The following is a 15,215-nucleotide window of genomic DNA, read 5'->3' as shown; positions in this document are numbered from 1 at the left end:
ACAGAGAGCAACTGGCTTCTTTTCTATATTGAGATCAATTTAAATGGTGTCATTACTGGAAAGAGGTGCATAATTAATCTCTCCCCTCCCCTTCTTTTTGCTCAGTGAAATAACATTTTCACAAAGAGCAGCTGTAGAGCAGTGTTAGAAAACAGAGAGGATGGCTTGTCCTGGAACAAAGGCAGTACACACACATACAAAAACAAAACAAAAGATCAAAAAATAAGAAGGCGGGAAAGGCAAGGAGAGTGCAGAAGAAAAATGAATTAGTCAGCCCTTTAGAAAGTGCTATAAGGAGATAAAGTGAAAAAAAGGTGGAAAGTTGGGTGGCTGAAAGAGGCAACTGTTGAGATGGAATCTTAACAGAATGGCCTGGACTGAATGTGATCAGCATCCTGACACAAATTATGTCCTGTGTTTTAAATCGTTTATTAGAGAGTAACGCTATACGTGGGTAGGTAATGATTTAGATATCTGCCTAATAAGTGCTCTAAAGTTTTAAGTATTTTATGCAAACAAAAAGGCAGAAAAGGGGACTAACTATTAGCAAAACAGTGGCTCCATTCTTATTAGTCTCACCTGAGTCTCTCTCATTTCCTCTTTATCTGCTGTTTCTTTCTGATTTAAAGGCTCGGTATGGTTGAAACATTCAACTTTCTTATCATGGTCTTTTGCATAATTTAAATGCAAGAAATGCAAGCACTATAAAAGCTAAATTGTGATTTAGATGGGAAGCAGTATTCTGAAGATGAGTAAGTCACTTCTCTATGTAACAGGCAGTTAAGTGGCAAACAACACACATCAGAGAAGTGGTTTAATCATGATCATGAAATTACAGGCACTTCAAAAAAGTCAATTTTTTTGTATTTTGTGACATTCAAAGCTTACTATCTGGCTTTCTGTAGGTTGTTCTATGTGTTGCACAGAAACAAACAAAACGTGACCCAACAGCAATAAGAGTATTGAAATAAAAATGATGAGATGGTGAGAAATGGAAAAGCCCCTTCCCTCCCTCCCCTCACCTCCCCCCTGAAAAGGAAAAATGTAGGCTATAGAAGAAAATTTGCAAAATAAATGTTAGAAACATATTTACTTTGAGGGATCCAACTCTACTAGCAACTCCTTTGCTTTCATCCGGCCGTCTAATTTGCTACAATGGAGAAGAATAAAGAAAAAGTGAACTTAAAAAAATTTCCACACAATCAGTTAGCAGTACATGCAAGACATCAATTTGACTCTCTGAGACACCTCTAGAGGACAAAGACACAGACTCTAATTTCTGAAATAAATGGTGCTTTATCACGTCATTTTAACCTCCCCTTCTTTTTCATTATATTACCAACCTGGCATATATTCTGCATGCTAAATTCACTACTATTTCTAAATGAATACATGTTACTTATCTGATTTGTATATGGAGAACAGTGAAGTCCTAGAACTCTAACTGAAGAAAAAAACACTATATCTTCTACAAATAATATGACCATAGTATGCTATAACTGAGTATCAGGCCTGACAAGTATCATTATTGATACCTGACAGAATGCAATACAGATTCCAGTTGTCCCACTCCTAGAGATGTTAGCCACTGCTATCAAGTTTCCCAGTTAAAAATTATGCTGCCCAACCAGAAAATTTTAATGCCAGACCAATATCAGATTTTTCTTTTAAATATTCAATGTACATGACTTCTCCCACACATCTCCTACCTGATTCCTCTTCCTTTATTATGTAATTTTTTTCCTAGATGACGCAGAGGGTGGAAGAAACAAATGAGATAGATGCTCGAAATGCCTTGTATTGATAGAAACACACAAAATAAAACATTCATTTACATCCAGAGTTCTTTTCAGAATTGCTGAATCCAGTAAGTAAACCTTTTTTAATGACAAATTAAACTGGTGTCATGTCAATTCAAGTAGAGAGAATGAAGACAATAAAAATGACCTTAGGGATATCTTTCTGCTTGCTAGTCTCAGTCAAGCCTGAATTGAGTTTCCATCACCTGGTTATTTCATAGTGTATGTAAGAATAAGTCCCACAAAACTGAGGTGAAACCTTTCAAAATACAATCCCTTTCCTTTATGAAGTCTCACCAAGGAAGCCAAAGACTGAACGAACCATGGAAATTTAACTATGCTTTACACTGGCCAGGACATTCCACAGTAAAAGTTAGATTGCCACTGCTTATACTTTTTTTGATCCCTGGAGAACCTAAAATGTTGTACTCAAAACATAGTCAGGAAATTTTTGCTTTCCTTACCCTGTATTTAGAAGAAAATAATGCACCTAAACAATACATTAATTAAATATTTAGTTTTGATAGAATATGCCTTAGTAAAGTACAGTGGAAACATCTATGAAAGCTGTTGCTTTCTGACTGCATTAGAACAGTATCAGTCTTGAACTATGAAGCAAAACATTGACACTACAGTTTTGATGGAGCTCTGAGTCAATCTCCAAGCAATTCTAGTATACTGACTAGGAACAAACTGTTGCTTATAAAAAAAAGGTCTCCTTTAGAACACAGATTCAAATTAAATATATGCATTTGTAACCTAGTTGCTGTATGTCTCAATTCAAAAAGAACAAGAGGAAAAAAAACCACCAACCAACAAGAACCAAAAAAAAGAAAAACCAACCAAAAAAACTCCTTCTCAGGAGGAAAAAGAACACCTTATTGGAAACAAAGAGACATGAGTTGGTACAAAAACACTTGGCCCAGTATCCTGGCATAAATGCCATCAATCTCAGAAAGTATAACACCACCAAACAGAACAACATTTTCAAATATAACACTTTCAGTTTTGCTTTGAAAAAATGAGAACTAGAAAAAAGAAAAAAAATAATGGAAAATAAATATTGATAATCTTACACAATCTTAATTATGTGGAATCAGGACATCACAAAAAATACGATATATCACAGAAAGGAGGGGAATTGTTTTAAGATACAGCTAAATGCAAGCCCTTCACAGAAGAACACCAGTATTATTCTGTTACTTACCAGTGTGGGGTAGCATGGCTACTCAAGTTGTTCTGAAGATTTAGGATTTAGAAATGAGTCTGGAAATACCGTAGGTGCATATAACTGAAATAATTTAATCTTTCACTTTTCAAAATATATAGAGAAAAATACACAAGATCTATAGATTGCAAGTGATGAAATAATAAATGATTGAAAATAGAAACTCGGGGGGAGGGAAAGGGGGGGGGGAAATTAATGCGAAACAAAAATCAACAAACAATACTTTTTTTTTTCCCCATGGCAAAACCCATGGAAGGGAATTGAGTTGTATCCTTATTTCTGCTCAACTCCTGTCTAAAGACGTTTGTCAATAAAATAGTATTTTAGAAAAGGACTATGGATTATACACTCCTCATTTTTCAGACACAACTAAATACAAGAACCCTTTCACAGATGAGCACTTGTAGCTACAAAAGACCAGAACAAAAGATTGTGCACCTACATGTTCTTAATCAAAAGTATATCTATATCTATCCCCACCAGAAACTTGTGTGATCTAAAACTGAGTCCTTTGACTTTTTTATTAATCATCTGTTTAGTGAAATAAATCCCTCCTTCTAAGCAAAATGTAGATCTAATAAAAAGAACCTGAAGAATGAAACTGAAAACACACCATTCACTTTCTGTTTTTATGTTTACTATTGATCATTTTTATATCACAATACAGTTAAATGAGTAGATAGAAAGATAAGGCAGGAGCAATACTAAGTAATTGTTATCAAAATGTTATTTGAGAGAGGTGAAGGTTTTGGAACAATCTGAAATTAGTAGTAATGAAGGAAGATGTTCTGTGGAATTCCTAGGAAACTGAAGGTGCAATGCACTGACAGTTAAGACATACCATTTTTACATCCCTTTCCTATTCACAAGGGAATAAGATAGGAGTTAGGAGTTAAGGATGAGCCAAGGTGTCCTGTCCTGATCTTTGAAGAACAAGGCAGAGCTATAACAAGAGAATAATAATAGGAAGCCAGTAGAAGAAAATTCGGGAAGTAGGGAAACCAGACCCAAAGACTGAGCAAAGACTGATAATAGATTTGTTAGAAGATGAATGAAAACTGTGGGTACCAAAAGCCAGGCATGTCATGTTTTCCAAGCACATGTTCCATTATTATTCCTCTGTCCTCTAGTAGCATCAATAAGAAACAGACCTGTTTATCCCTAGCTTTACTTCAGTAAAAAGAATTTATGAAATGGAATATATATATATTCCATATATATATATATGAGGCAGATATATATATATATATAAGGCAGATATACCCACAGGTCATAAAGAAAAAAACAAGTAAAGCACAGGCAAATGCGAGAGTCTGGTTTAGTTGGGATGTTTAAATGAGTTCCACTACAGCAGAACACGTAACACTATCCATTTCACTTGTAGATTCCTTCCAATTCCTGAAGATAAAATCCTGCTCTTGTTATTCCTAAATTTCCCTGCTTACTGCTTCTGACAAAGCAAACAGAACTTTGCAACTTCCAGAAATGTTTTCATATCCAAATTCAGCAAGAAGTTGAATTTCTGTCAGGCTTTTTTCTAAAATCCTGGCTAATTCACCGCTTGACAAAACATTTTCGATATGATCAAATAATTTAATTCAGAAACTGAATACATTCAACACCAGCAATGGAAATTCTTTACAGCATCAGTTTAAAAAGATGTTAAGTTCCAGGTAATGATCCAGACATGCACTGTTGGAATCATGTTAATAAAAAACAACTAATTATATTATATTATATGGCATCCAAACAATGTTCGGGTTATTTGCTGGACACATAAGAACCATATAAAAGCTAATCTCCCACTTGACCACAATGCACCCCAAATCTATCTCTTTTCCCAAGGCACAATATGGAAAAATAACAATCGGATAAGCTACACTAGATTGGAGAAAGGCTTAAAGAGAATGATTCAGTGCAAAAGCAGATGTATGTACAAAAACAACATAAAAAATATCTTTGAGATTAATGCATTGGAAAAAACATTCAAATTTACAGATGAGAAACTAACTATGCATCACAATATGCTGAGAAAGCCCTCATGTGAAGTAAAGTCTGGAAGAGCAAAATACATTAAGAACATGGATACCTAGGAGCAACTGACAATTATTATCAAATGCCTGGATACTCCTCCTGTTGATAACAGCACGTTCGACTAGAGAAGAAGGTAGTCCACCGATGAAGAGAAATCATGAAAGCCATCCTATGCAAGTTATTACAATATTGTGTTTCGGAAAGATTTTCTTGAAACCTCTCCCACCACCCACACTAACAGAAATGAATGGCAGAAGTTTAACTCAACTGAAAATTATTTCACATCAGCTGTCCATAAACAAAAAACAGACCTCCATATGGAAGTGAATTCAAAGGAGATTATTATTAAGGTCTAAGATGCTTTTTCTGACCCTTACCAGTATTTGCCAGAGTTCACGGTTCTCCAGAACTGGAGTTAAAATGACTAAAAATACTGATATGTGCAGGATTTTCTACAAACTTTGCCTGATCAATAGCAGAAAATACGAATACAGAAATCTACACTTCAGTTACAATTTTCTTCCCAGAGCTCTACATAAAGTGAGCAGTTCCGACTCCTAACAAAGAGCCTGATGTATTTTTAATACTGCAGCAACTCATGTTCTTTTAAGTTAAAAAATGCATTACATTCAACTTTTACACTCATGCATTAAAAAGGGGTTTGTGGTTGAAGGCAGCTTTACTTCTGCAGTTTTAGGCAAGACAAATGCCAACTAGTTGAGGCTTCCTGAGTAAATGTGGAGTATTTTCAAACAAAGGGAAGAAATACTTCCATTACACAGATAAACATTCTCACACAATAAAACTATTCTCCTGTATGCACTACACTGACATAAATGTTTTATTAGGGCTGCTGCACTTCTTTCCCACATATGATAAACCACCGGAAGTGTAATATACACGAATGCCATCTGATGCCCACATAACATCTTGTTCATACCATCACACATTTTGTTCTCACTATCCACTATCACTCACACTACTCCATATGCAGACTAGAGAACAAATGCAATTGATGCGGGCCAAACAGTGCACCAAGAAATGCAATTATCTTGCAGCTCTGCAGGTTAGAAATGAATTTCATCACCAGATCAGTGCTCTGTTAAGTCAGATAGCTGCAGAGATAATGTAACCACATGCTTAAACAGGAGCTCTGGTGATACACCGGTAATTTTACACCCATATGTGGCAGCCTATTTCTTCCAAAATATCTACTGACTTCTGTGGAACTCAGTGGTCAGAAATCTCCATAAAGTTGATAGGCAAAACGTGCAGCCAGGGCAATAAAAGATTACAGTAAATACTAACATTCCATATTTTGCCACTATTCCCAGTAACTTAATATCCTAAATCTCATCTACACTGGACCTCTGGTCAAATGAAAATTAGGCTGTCATTTTCACTATGCAGTGAACAAGTTTGTGCTTAAGAAAAAAATAAAAACATAGTTAATCCAAGGTGGTGACATTGTTCTGGATTGCAAGTGTATGTTCATCTCAAACTAACAAGTTAGTTTTGAATGCACAGCTCTTTTGCCTTGTTGCCATAAGTTGAACTGAAATTCTAAAAGCTGCAATGTATATAGGAACATTCATATTTCAATAAAGGACAGTGTCCTTTAAACATTTTAGTCAATAACATATATTATACCAAATACATATCGGAGGTAATGGTGAAAGCTGTCGCATCAACAGAGAGACTCACAGGCAACTCAGTGTGGGGGACAGCTATGTTATAAGTAAATCTGCCAAGAAAGTTGCTTGCTTTGACAACTTAGCAAGAAAATTAAGGGAAAGATGATGCATTGGTGCTCAATGTTGTAAAGGAAAGTTTCTAACTTTCTGAAAACAGATGGATCAGTGGGGCTTTAAAGGGAAAGGTAAATTTCTTTGAGGATAAGTGCATTAACTTTAGTTTTCAAATTTCTATAATATTTTGTACTTTATCCTTTTTGCTAAGCAGAAATGAAATTGGAAAGTCTGTGTAAAGCTTCTTGTCACGTATATTTCCTTAAATGTATGCCACCTGAAGAGCTCAGTACTAAAAGAGAAGTGGACAAGTTTGTAACGACATCAGGAAGGAGTGTACCTGTTGAAGTTATATATATTTCTGAAAGAAATGATTCAGAAGAATCCAGGTGAATTTTGTTCCACGTGACGTTCACAAAGCAAATGGGACATGCAATGCCAAGGCACAGAACTCCTAGCTCAAAGCGCTCCTTGCATTTTGAAAAAGCCTTTTTAAAAGGAAAAAAAAAGTATGCAACAAAATAACTATAACGAATGGTGCAAATTTAAAAAAGATGGCCAGCAGCTGGCCTGAAATCTTGCCAAACTTGTCAATGGTGGTTATTGAGTGACCTTCATAAATCTTCTCTAAGGCACTCAATAGGAAAGCTACACTCAATGTAGTATTTGGAGAGAAATATGTTCCAAATGTTTGAATCTCTGACTCTCAGGATCCCTAATCTGTCATAGAGCTTTCCTGTAAATACCTTCCAACAGAAACCACTCGTAGGTTCAAATAAAATGTTCTTCACTGAAACATGCAGGTTTTCATAAATCTCAGTATCAAGAAATGCCTGCGGAAATTCTTATCAGAGAATATGAAATGCTACTGTGAAACTGAGCAAAAATAAATAAATAACCACTTTATTTCCTTTCAAACAAATAAATACATTGTTGAATTGAAGGAATCAAATTCTATTCCATGTTTCTCAAATGGTTGTTTGTTTTTTTTCCTCAGTGTTTTTGTTTCAGAAATTCTTTGCAACTGAAACATTTCCATAGACAAATTTTAAGATATGCTATTGTTTAGATTTGGAATATCAGGTCTTCAGGTGAATGTAAAAAAGAATATAATGACAACAGCTCTTATTAGGAGATACAGTAAGCGATTAACTAGCAATATTAAATCTATTATGCCAGGAAAAATATGTTTATGGAGTGATGGATAGACAAGGAATATGTTTTGCTAATATCTAAAACAACTGTGAAAATAAGACTTGGTGCCTCATTTAGCTTGCAGATTCCTACAAACTCATGTAGGAATTAGAACTCTACCATGACTACAAATCTGTAAGCATGTGTCTTATCAACACTAACGACTTTATCTTTTTCAAGTTTAAATTAAATATGACAGATAGGGGAAAGACAACCAGCAAGTAAAGAAGAGAAAATAAAGAAGAGAAAAAAGACAATTTTTCCTAAGCAGAATATAATGAGTGTAAGGAATGAGGTAGTGAGATAGAAAAAACATCACTCTTAAAAGTACCATAACAAGTTTCTTAGGCTTCTTCATGATCAAAGGTACACTGAAAGAAACTTTTCACATTGAAGTGGAAGAAATGACTATCAGTTAGACTAATGATCTTGCAAAGTTAAGCACTTTGAACACCTTGTCACTGAAATGTACTCATTGAAATGGTGATAATTTCAGTCTTGCCCTTAGTCTTCTATATCTGCTTCATTTGACTTTGACACACAGTATTGGCAAAAAACAAACCAACACTGCGATTACATTTATGTATGGGAGAAGCAAAGACTTGAACTTGAAAGCTGTAATTTTCTTTTATACTAATATCATCCCTAAGATTAGAAAGGAAAAAAAATATATATCAGAAGTTTGAAGCAATTACTCAGTTATTTGGATAATTTAAAACAATATACATATGTATTCTTTTAAGTTATCTGAAGTTGTAGGTATAATATTTTATGCTTTATAAAAGCCCCCTGTGTCACTAGGCAAAAAATTTTCATTTACATTTGTAAAAGGTATTTTACACTGGGTATTGTATCATTTTTGTATCTGAAAAGAACACTGCATTTAATTTCATGAAAATGACATTCATGAAAATGTCCAAAAATAGGCAGATCTCACAATCTAGGCAACTGTTGGAAATTATATTAAAAACTTACAAACCATATTGTGTCATCTTATACTTTTGTCACACGACTATTTAGCAAACTCACTCAACCTCGTTGAGAAAGCATTAAAACTTTTCTATGACCAAAACTATATTGTTAAAGATAAAAATATGTCAGAATCACTACAATACTTCAGGCTGAATAACAGGAAAGGAGATGACTGTTAGTGCAGTTTTCCCTAGAGTAAAACGTACGACTGCCTCTCTATTTGAATCTTTCCACTATAAATACGTTTTAAATGCTCTTCAAGCCACAGTGGATTTTGTTTAAAACTTGAATGCAATTTATAGAACAAGGAAAGCATTCTAGAGGGATTTGTTAAATGCTCACACAAGAAAGTCTGCTTTGTTTTGGGGATGTACATAATGACAGATAGAGTAGTCCCAATGCAAATTTGTCTTGAAAACCTCCAAAGAATTAGTAGTGAAAAACACAGAACCACTGAATGGTTTGGGTTGGAAGAGACTATCAAGAACATCACATTCCAGTCCCCCTGCCACGGCTGAGGACACCTCCCATCAGACCCATTCAGCCTGGCCCTGAACACCTCAGCTCCATGGAGGGGACACCCGCAATCTCTCTCTGATTCCTTCTTTTTTCAGGAAATCTAACTTCTGAAGACTGATTGAAATATACAGGTTCAAAGGGACTATTCACCGTTTACTTCCTTCTTACAGTCAGACTTTTAGAAAACATGGAAGATAAAGTATAAACAATAAATACATCTACAATTAAATCTTCTATTCTGTGCCTATCTACATACTCTGTGTGTACTCATAAAGAACATTATTTTTTTTCCAAAATGTAATTATGAGAAGGTAAAGACTTTTCATAACAGATTAATCAAGAGTATCAATAATGCACTCTCTCATACCTTCTCTCCGACACACTCATGCATTAGTAACTTGCTACTTACATTTATTCAGTAAGGTCCTCCCTCCCATCATTGCAGAAGCTTGACTTTTTAAAGTTTATTTTTTTTTTTTCAGAGATGGACAAACAACTTTCTGCTATTCAGCAAATTCAGTAAGAGAGATATAAGGGTTTACATACATTTAGGACAAAAAATACAACAAGAAAATGGTGCAACAAAATAAACTGGAATATATTTCACAAAGAAATCTAGTGCCACTAATCCTCTGGCTAGAGCACCACTCCAAACAGTAACCATAATCAAAGGAAATTACACTGTTTTCTGATGGAAATTCCTCTTCTTTGTTTCACTACACATATGTATGCTTAGGAGCCACCTAGTGAGATCCTCAATCAGAAATTGAGGATATAGAAACAGTACACATTTGCAGATAAAAAAAAAAAAAAAAAGCTGGAACAACAACTAGATGCTTTGTTACAGTTAATTTTTATACGCACTACTGTGTGAGTAATCTCTGGATCAAGAGGTTTAGTATGAATTCCATTAAACTGCATTATTAGAAAGCTGGGATCCAGAAGGAAAAATGTAGAAAGTGAAGATGTTCGGACATATTGACAAACTTGAAGAATGTGAACGAACCGTGTTTCTAGACAAATTCAGATGATGTTTGAGAACTTAACGGTAAATAAAAAGACTGAATAAAAGATACCAAGAATAGTTGGTGGTTTCATTTTTCAAAATACATAAAAGATAGAGCTTTCTAACTGATAAATGAGTTTATGCATCTTTCCAAAATCCAAACTTCAGGTAATTGGAAAGGATGAGATTATTCTTCACATTTATTTTCTTGCTGTTAACATTTGGGTTTTCCTTATTTTTTCCTTGAAGCAGCTTGTACTACCCCCTTCTGGAAGTCATTAAAGAAAAGCTAGACTAGGTAGATGACTCATGGCAACTCCTGTTATAAAAGTGGGGTGGTCTCTCCTACTTTGAACAAAATATGATCTTACAGTAATACATGAAAAATGGGGCTTAACACAAAACACCGAAGTGCTATGCAATTATAAGAGCTCATCTCAACTAATTTCCCAAAGAAACGCTTCAGTTTTTTTGTTTTTTTTTTTAACTCTTGTTTCAAAATTAATGTAGTTTCCTTCTGTAGACTCCGAATCATTGAAGACTGCCTAGAGCATGAGCATTAAACCTTCTGGTTTGCCCAGGCCACACTGAGTGAAGAGGAATTGTCTTGGGCTGATGTTTTGGTTGTTGCTGAGTGATGGGTGCATGCCTGTGGCTGGGCCAGGCCACTTCATGGGGAAGAGCTGCCACTAGGATGGTGGGGCTAATTATTAGCTGTACTGAACCACATGCAGCCTGCAGGCAGTAGGTTGGACATGTCTGGTCTAGAAGAATGCATTCTGCTTCATCACTGATAAAGTTCACACCTTTCTACAGCAACACCTTCCTTAAAAAAAAAAAAGAAGTTTAATCTAGAGCTATTAGCAACATCGGCAGTATTTTACACTTGGTCTCCTTCCATTTTCTTTGGACTTTTCTGTTTTGTCAAGAGGCTTAAAACTCAGCGCAGCTTCTCTGTTTTGTATTCTTCTTCTGCTCAAGATTTCTAACGTATAAGTTCTGAGCTTCTATTTTTAGCCATCAGACAAGTGACAGCCTTTTTAGTAAGAAATGAAGGAACTGAATGCAGATTTAATTCTCTGAATATCTTCTCAAGAAAAGCAGAATATAGTGAAGCTTAGTATGCTGTCTATCAGAATAATTTTGACTGTGTTACAGTGAAGGTGACTACTGCATAAAACTCTCCTACAGACTAAACCAAAACATTTCTATGGGTGGTTGCCTATAAATCTTGTTCACTAACAGAAAAGAATGAGACAGCAGGAAGAAGAATTAGCAGATGCTAACAATCATTTTAGGAAGCAGAATAGTCTTCAAGAATCACAAATTAGATAAGGAAGAATGTTATTGTTCACCATCTGCTACGAGTTTATTAGTATGTCTGCATCTGGTACCACAAAAAGATCATTGTGACGTGAATACATAAAGCAAATTCTAGCAGAGCTTTTTTCTGCTGAAAAGAATCCTACTGCAGGTGGACTTTACAGGCCTTGCCACTGGTCAATCCACTTTGTCCTTGATGTATGCAATTCAAGGTTTTGAAAAATAATCAAATCGAGTTCGCTTTAACAATTAGATGGCATAGTATAATCAGTAAGAAGTGAACAATAATCCCACAAGGTTGGCATTAAAACTTTCTTACTACTAAATTTAGACTGATTTTTGTTTCCAAGTGTCAGGCAGCAAATATCTAAGGTTGAGCAAAATTAGTTGGTTTGAAAGAGTCTTAAACTGATCAATAATAGAGCAGGGCAGAGAACTGCCCCAGCTCAGGCTAAAAATTTGCACACATGTTTTGTCAACAAAATACTACTTATTAAATGTTGTTACTCAGTGGCAGGATTATCTACGTTCCTGAGGATAAGAAACACATTCAAGGCATTAATGATTTCATGACTGATATTGCAGGAGCTAACATGAAACTTCAGTAATCGTAACACGTTGGTAGACCCACATATTAAATTGTGCAGAAGTGCACATGGAATATCTTGGATTTATCTATTACTGAGAATGATATATCCCTTGCATGCAAACCAACCTCTCTTAGCTGAGGCAATACATAAATCTGATAGATCATACATCTGAGCATGGAACTCGCAAGGCATAGATGTACTTACTTTTGGTGTTGGGCAGGATGCAGTGGAGAGACGAGAGGTGGCCTGGGCACGAGGAGATTCTGAAGGGGTAGTGCTGAGGGAGGCTGTATCACGTGGGAGCACCTGAACACCACGAGAAATGATGGAATCTGGAATCTTAAAATAAGAGAGGTGGAATTAAGAGTCAATAATAAACCTCATTGAAAAAAGTATAATGTCTTTTATGTAACATTTTTTTGGAACACACCAGTCCTCACTTTGTGCATTTCCTCATGTGTACTGCTAGCAATGGTAATATTAAGCTCTTGTAACTTCAGTAACAAACCTACCACAAATGAGCAAAATCATATAGTAACTGTAGAAGCACAGAAGAAATTATTTGTCCTAAAAGTGTTTGCATATGATGTACTACAAGATGTAAGAGTAAGTAACAAGATTGTTTTTCCTCAGCCTGAAGCCCGATCCTTCAAAACCCAACAACGGACCAACAGTGACTTCTAATATGACATAGATGTATCTCATCTTTTATCTGTTTCAAACGGAAAACCAATTATTAGCAATGACTGAAACCCTCTGAAGAAATGTCATGCTGTAAATAAATTTTTCAGAAGAAATATCATACAGTGAGTACATACACTTCATTTCATGTACTAAAGAATTTATTTCAGGTACAGAAACTCTTGATGTAAAATCTGTATTGGAAAAACCTGCAGGCCTCTCTGAAAATAATATAGGCAAAAGCACCAGAAAACTCCATACAGAGTCAATGCTTGCGTTTAAAATGCATTGTGAAGAGAATTCAATCTTTGTTTTCACATAATATACTAGAAGGCTTAGAAAGTCTCTTGCTTTTTATTACTGAAGTATTTCAGTCTAGTCATGAAGATATCGCACCAACTTTATAATAGATTGGATCACCAGTTTGACATCATTATTCCATTTATTTATTTTGTATAAAATGATAAGACATACAGATGATAACTATCTCAAATAAGAGAACAGTTCCTAAAGCCTAGTATGGCTTTAAGGCAAACAGAATGCTCTAGAAAATATCTCCTCCCAGGATTCCTTGTCCCAGAGTAATCTCACGTTACTGAGTTGTGGAGACAAAGCAGGGATGATACTAAAAGAGGAGTAAAATGAAATAGACACGTACTCCCAGGAAAAGCATGGGATGTTCTTAATGGTCTGCTGATTTTGCATACTAAGTGACATACCAAAGCTGTTCCAACTGGGGAAGTTACAGTATCTTTGACATCTGCTTGGGGAACTTCCTCAGACCTTGGTAACACTTACTGGCAAACAAACTGTCTTACCTCAGTCATAGGACTGGTATTATAATAGTTTAAAATTTAATGCAACATTGTTTGTCTACAAATGCGTAACTCGTGCCCTCGTACTTTCAGGCTGTGGTTAAGAAGATGTTCATGTTATGTTCCTGTTGAGTGGCCTGTTGAAATGGACGATCTTAAGGCTCAAGTCATTAAATATTCCTCTTTTATGTCATTTTTGTTTCCTTAGCTTCCTTGGTTCACATCTATGAACAAGAACCACATCTAATTTTACAACCTTAACTTAAGAGACATTGGCTTATATCTAGTGGATTGTACTGAACATAAACTTTTCTCCATACCTTGGACTTTGTGTTTGCAAATTAAGTTTTATGGCAACAGACTTTCTTCACAGTTTACTACCAGCCGCCTGCTGCTGTGTTTCTAGACTGACTGGTTTTTGCCAGTCAATTTCTGTCCCTATTTTAAATGTTCTTCAGAAGTTTTTTTGGTACTTAGTAACTTGTGCTGCAATTCCCGCTCTGAATTAAAAAGCAAGCAGTTTCTCTTCACTAAGGAAGGTTATGCTTGGGATTGCTTCTGAAACAGTACCAAACTGACCTCAACTTCCAGTAGTCTAAATTGCAAATAAGGTCTTAGATACATAGTATAAGCAGGAGAACGAAGGCACAAGGGTATTCTGATCAGACAGACTGTATTCAGAAGAACAATCTCCTTTCTGTTCTCCTTCTCCTGAAATTCTATTTGAAATAAATCAAATATGCAAAAAAAAAGGTTGGCAACTCTTAGTCTTATACTGGCAAAGCTCCAACACTATATACAACTTTTAATACTTCCTTTTAATCTCAGTGTTTTAGCAAAACCCTAAATTTTGACCAAGGCATAAAACAAAGAAAATTCATAAAAGATAAAATAGTTTTAAATCTTTAACTATCCCCCTTTTTTTTCCTACCCTTCTCTGATCAGAGGATGCATCTTGTTAGATTTGGGTATGCACCTAATACATATTACAAATGGCAGCACGATGCAGTTCTTCCTGGAGTTAACTCTGGGTACTCTAGAGTAATTAGATATCTCTTATTGTCTCATTTTCTTCAAGCAAGTGCCTGGTTTACTTTTTTACCCACCAATCTCTGCTGCCAAAATTTTATGTATCACTTTTTTAAGAATAAAAAGAAAATAAAAGTTAAATGAGACTTTTCCAGTCTCCATTGAAATGCGCACACAGTACTAATTTTTTTGCTGGTGGAAAAATTAAAATTTATCTGAAATATCAGGTAGGACATTAATTAGCAAAGGAAGCTAAAGACAAAGAGTAAAGATGATG

The 15,215-nt window shown here is 35.3% G+C and overlaps 1 protein-coding gene across 27 annotated transcripts in view; it reads right to left on the bottom strand.

The window, feature by feature from the left end:
• Positions 1–15,215, bottom strand: part of GPHN (gephyrin) — a 242,589-nt gene that overhangs the window by 68,819 nt on the left and 158,555 nt on the right. For 14 of the 27 annotated variants that reach the window (XM_015864840.1, XM_015864845.2, XM_015864844.1 and 11 more), the window contains 2 exons: positions 12,618–12,752; positions 1,094–1,150 (listed from right to left, as the gene is read on the bottom strand). In XM_015864840.1, coding sequence (XP_015720326.1) covers positions 1,094–1,150; positions 12,618–12,752 — 192 coding nt within the window. The remainder of the gene's footprint in view (positions 1–1,093; positions 1,151–12,617; positions 12,753–15,215) is intronic. The other 13 variants (XM_015864843.1, XM_015864851.1, XM_015864855.2 and 10 more) reach the window with 1 other exon arrangement.

Source organism: Coturnix japonica, chromosome 5 (assembly GCF_001577835.2).
Source record: "Coturnix japonica isolate 7356 chromosome 5, Coturnix japonica 2.1, whole genome shotgun sequence".
NCBI lineage: Eukaryota > Metazoa > Chordata > Aves > Galliformes > Phasianidae > Coturnix > Coturnix japonica.
The sequence above is the reverse complement of the archived record's forward strand: the minus strand, read 5'-3'. Positions and strand labels throughout refer to the sequence as shown.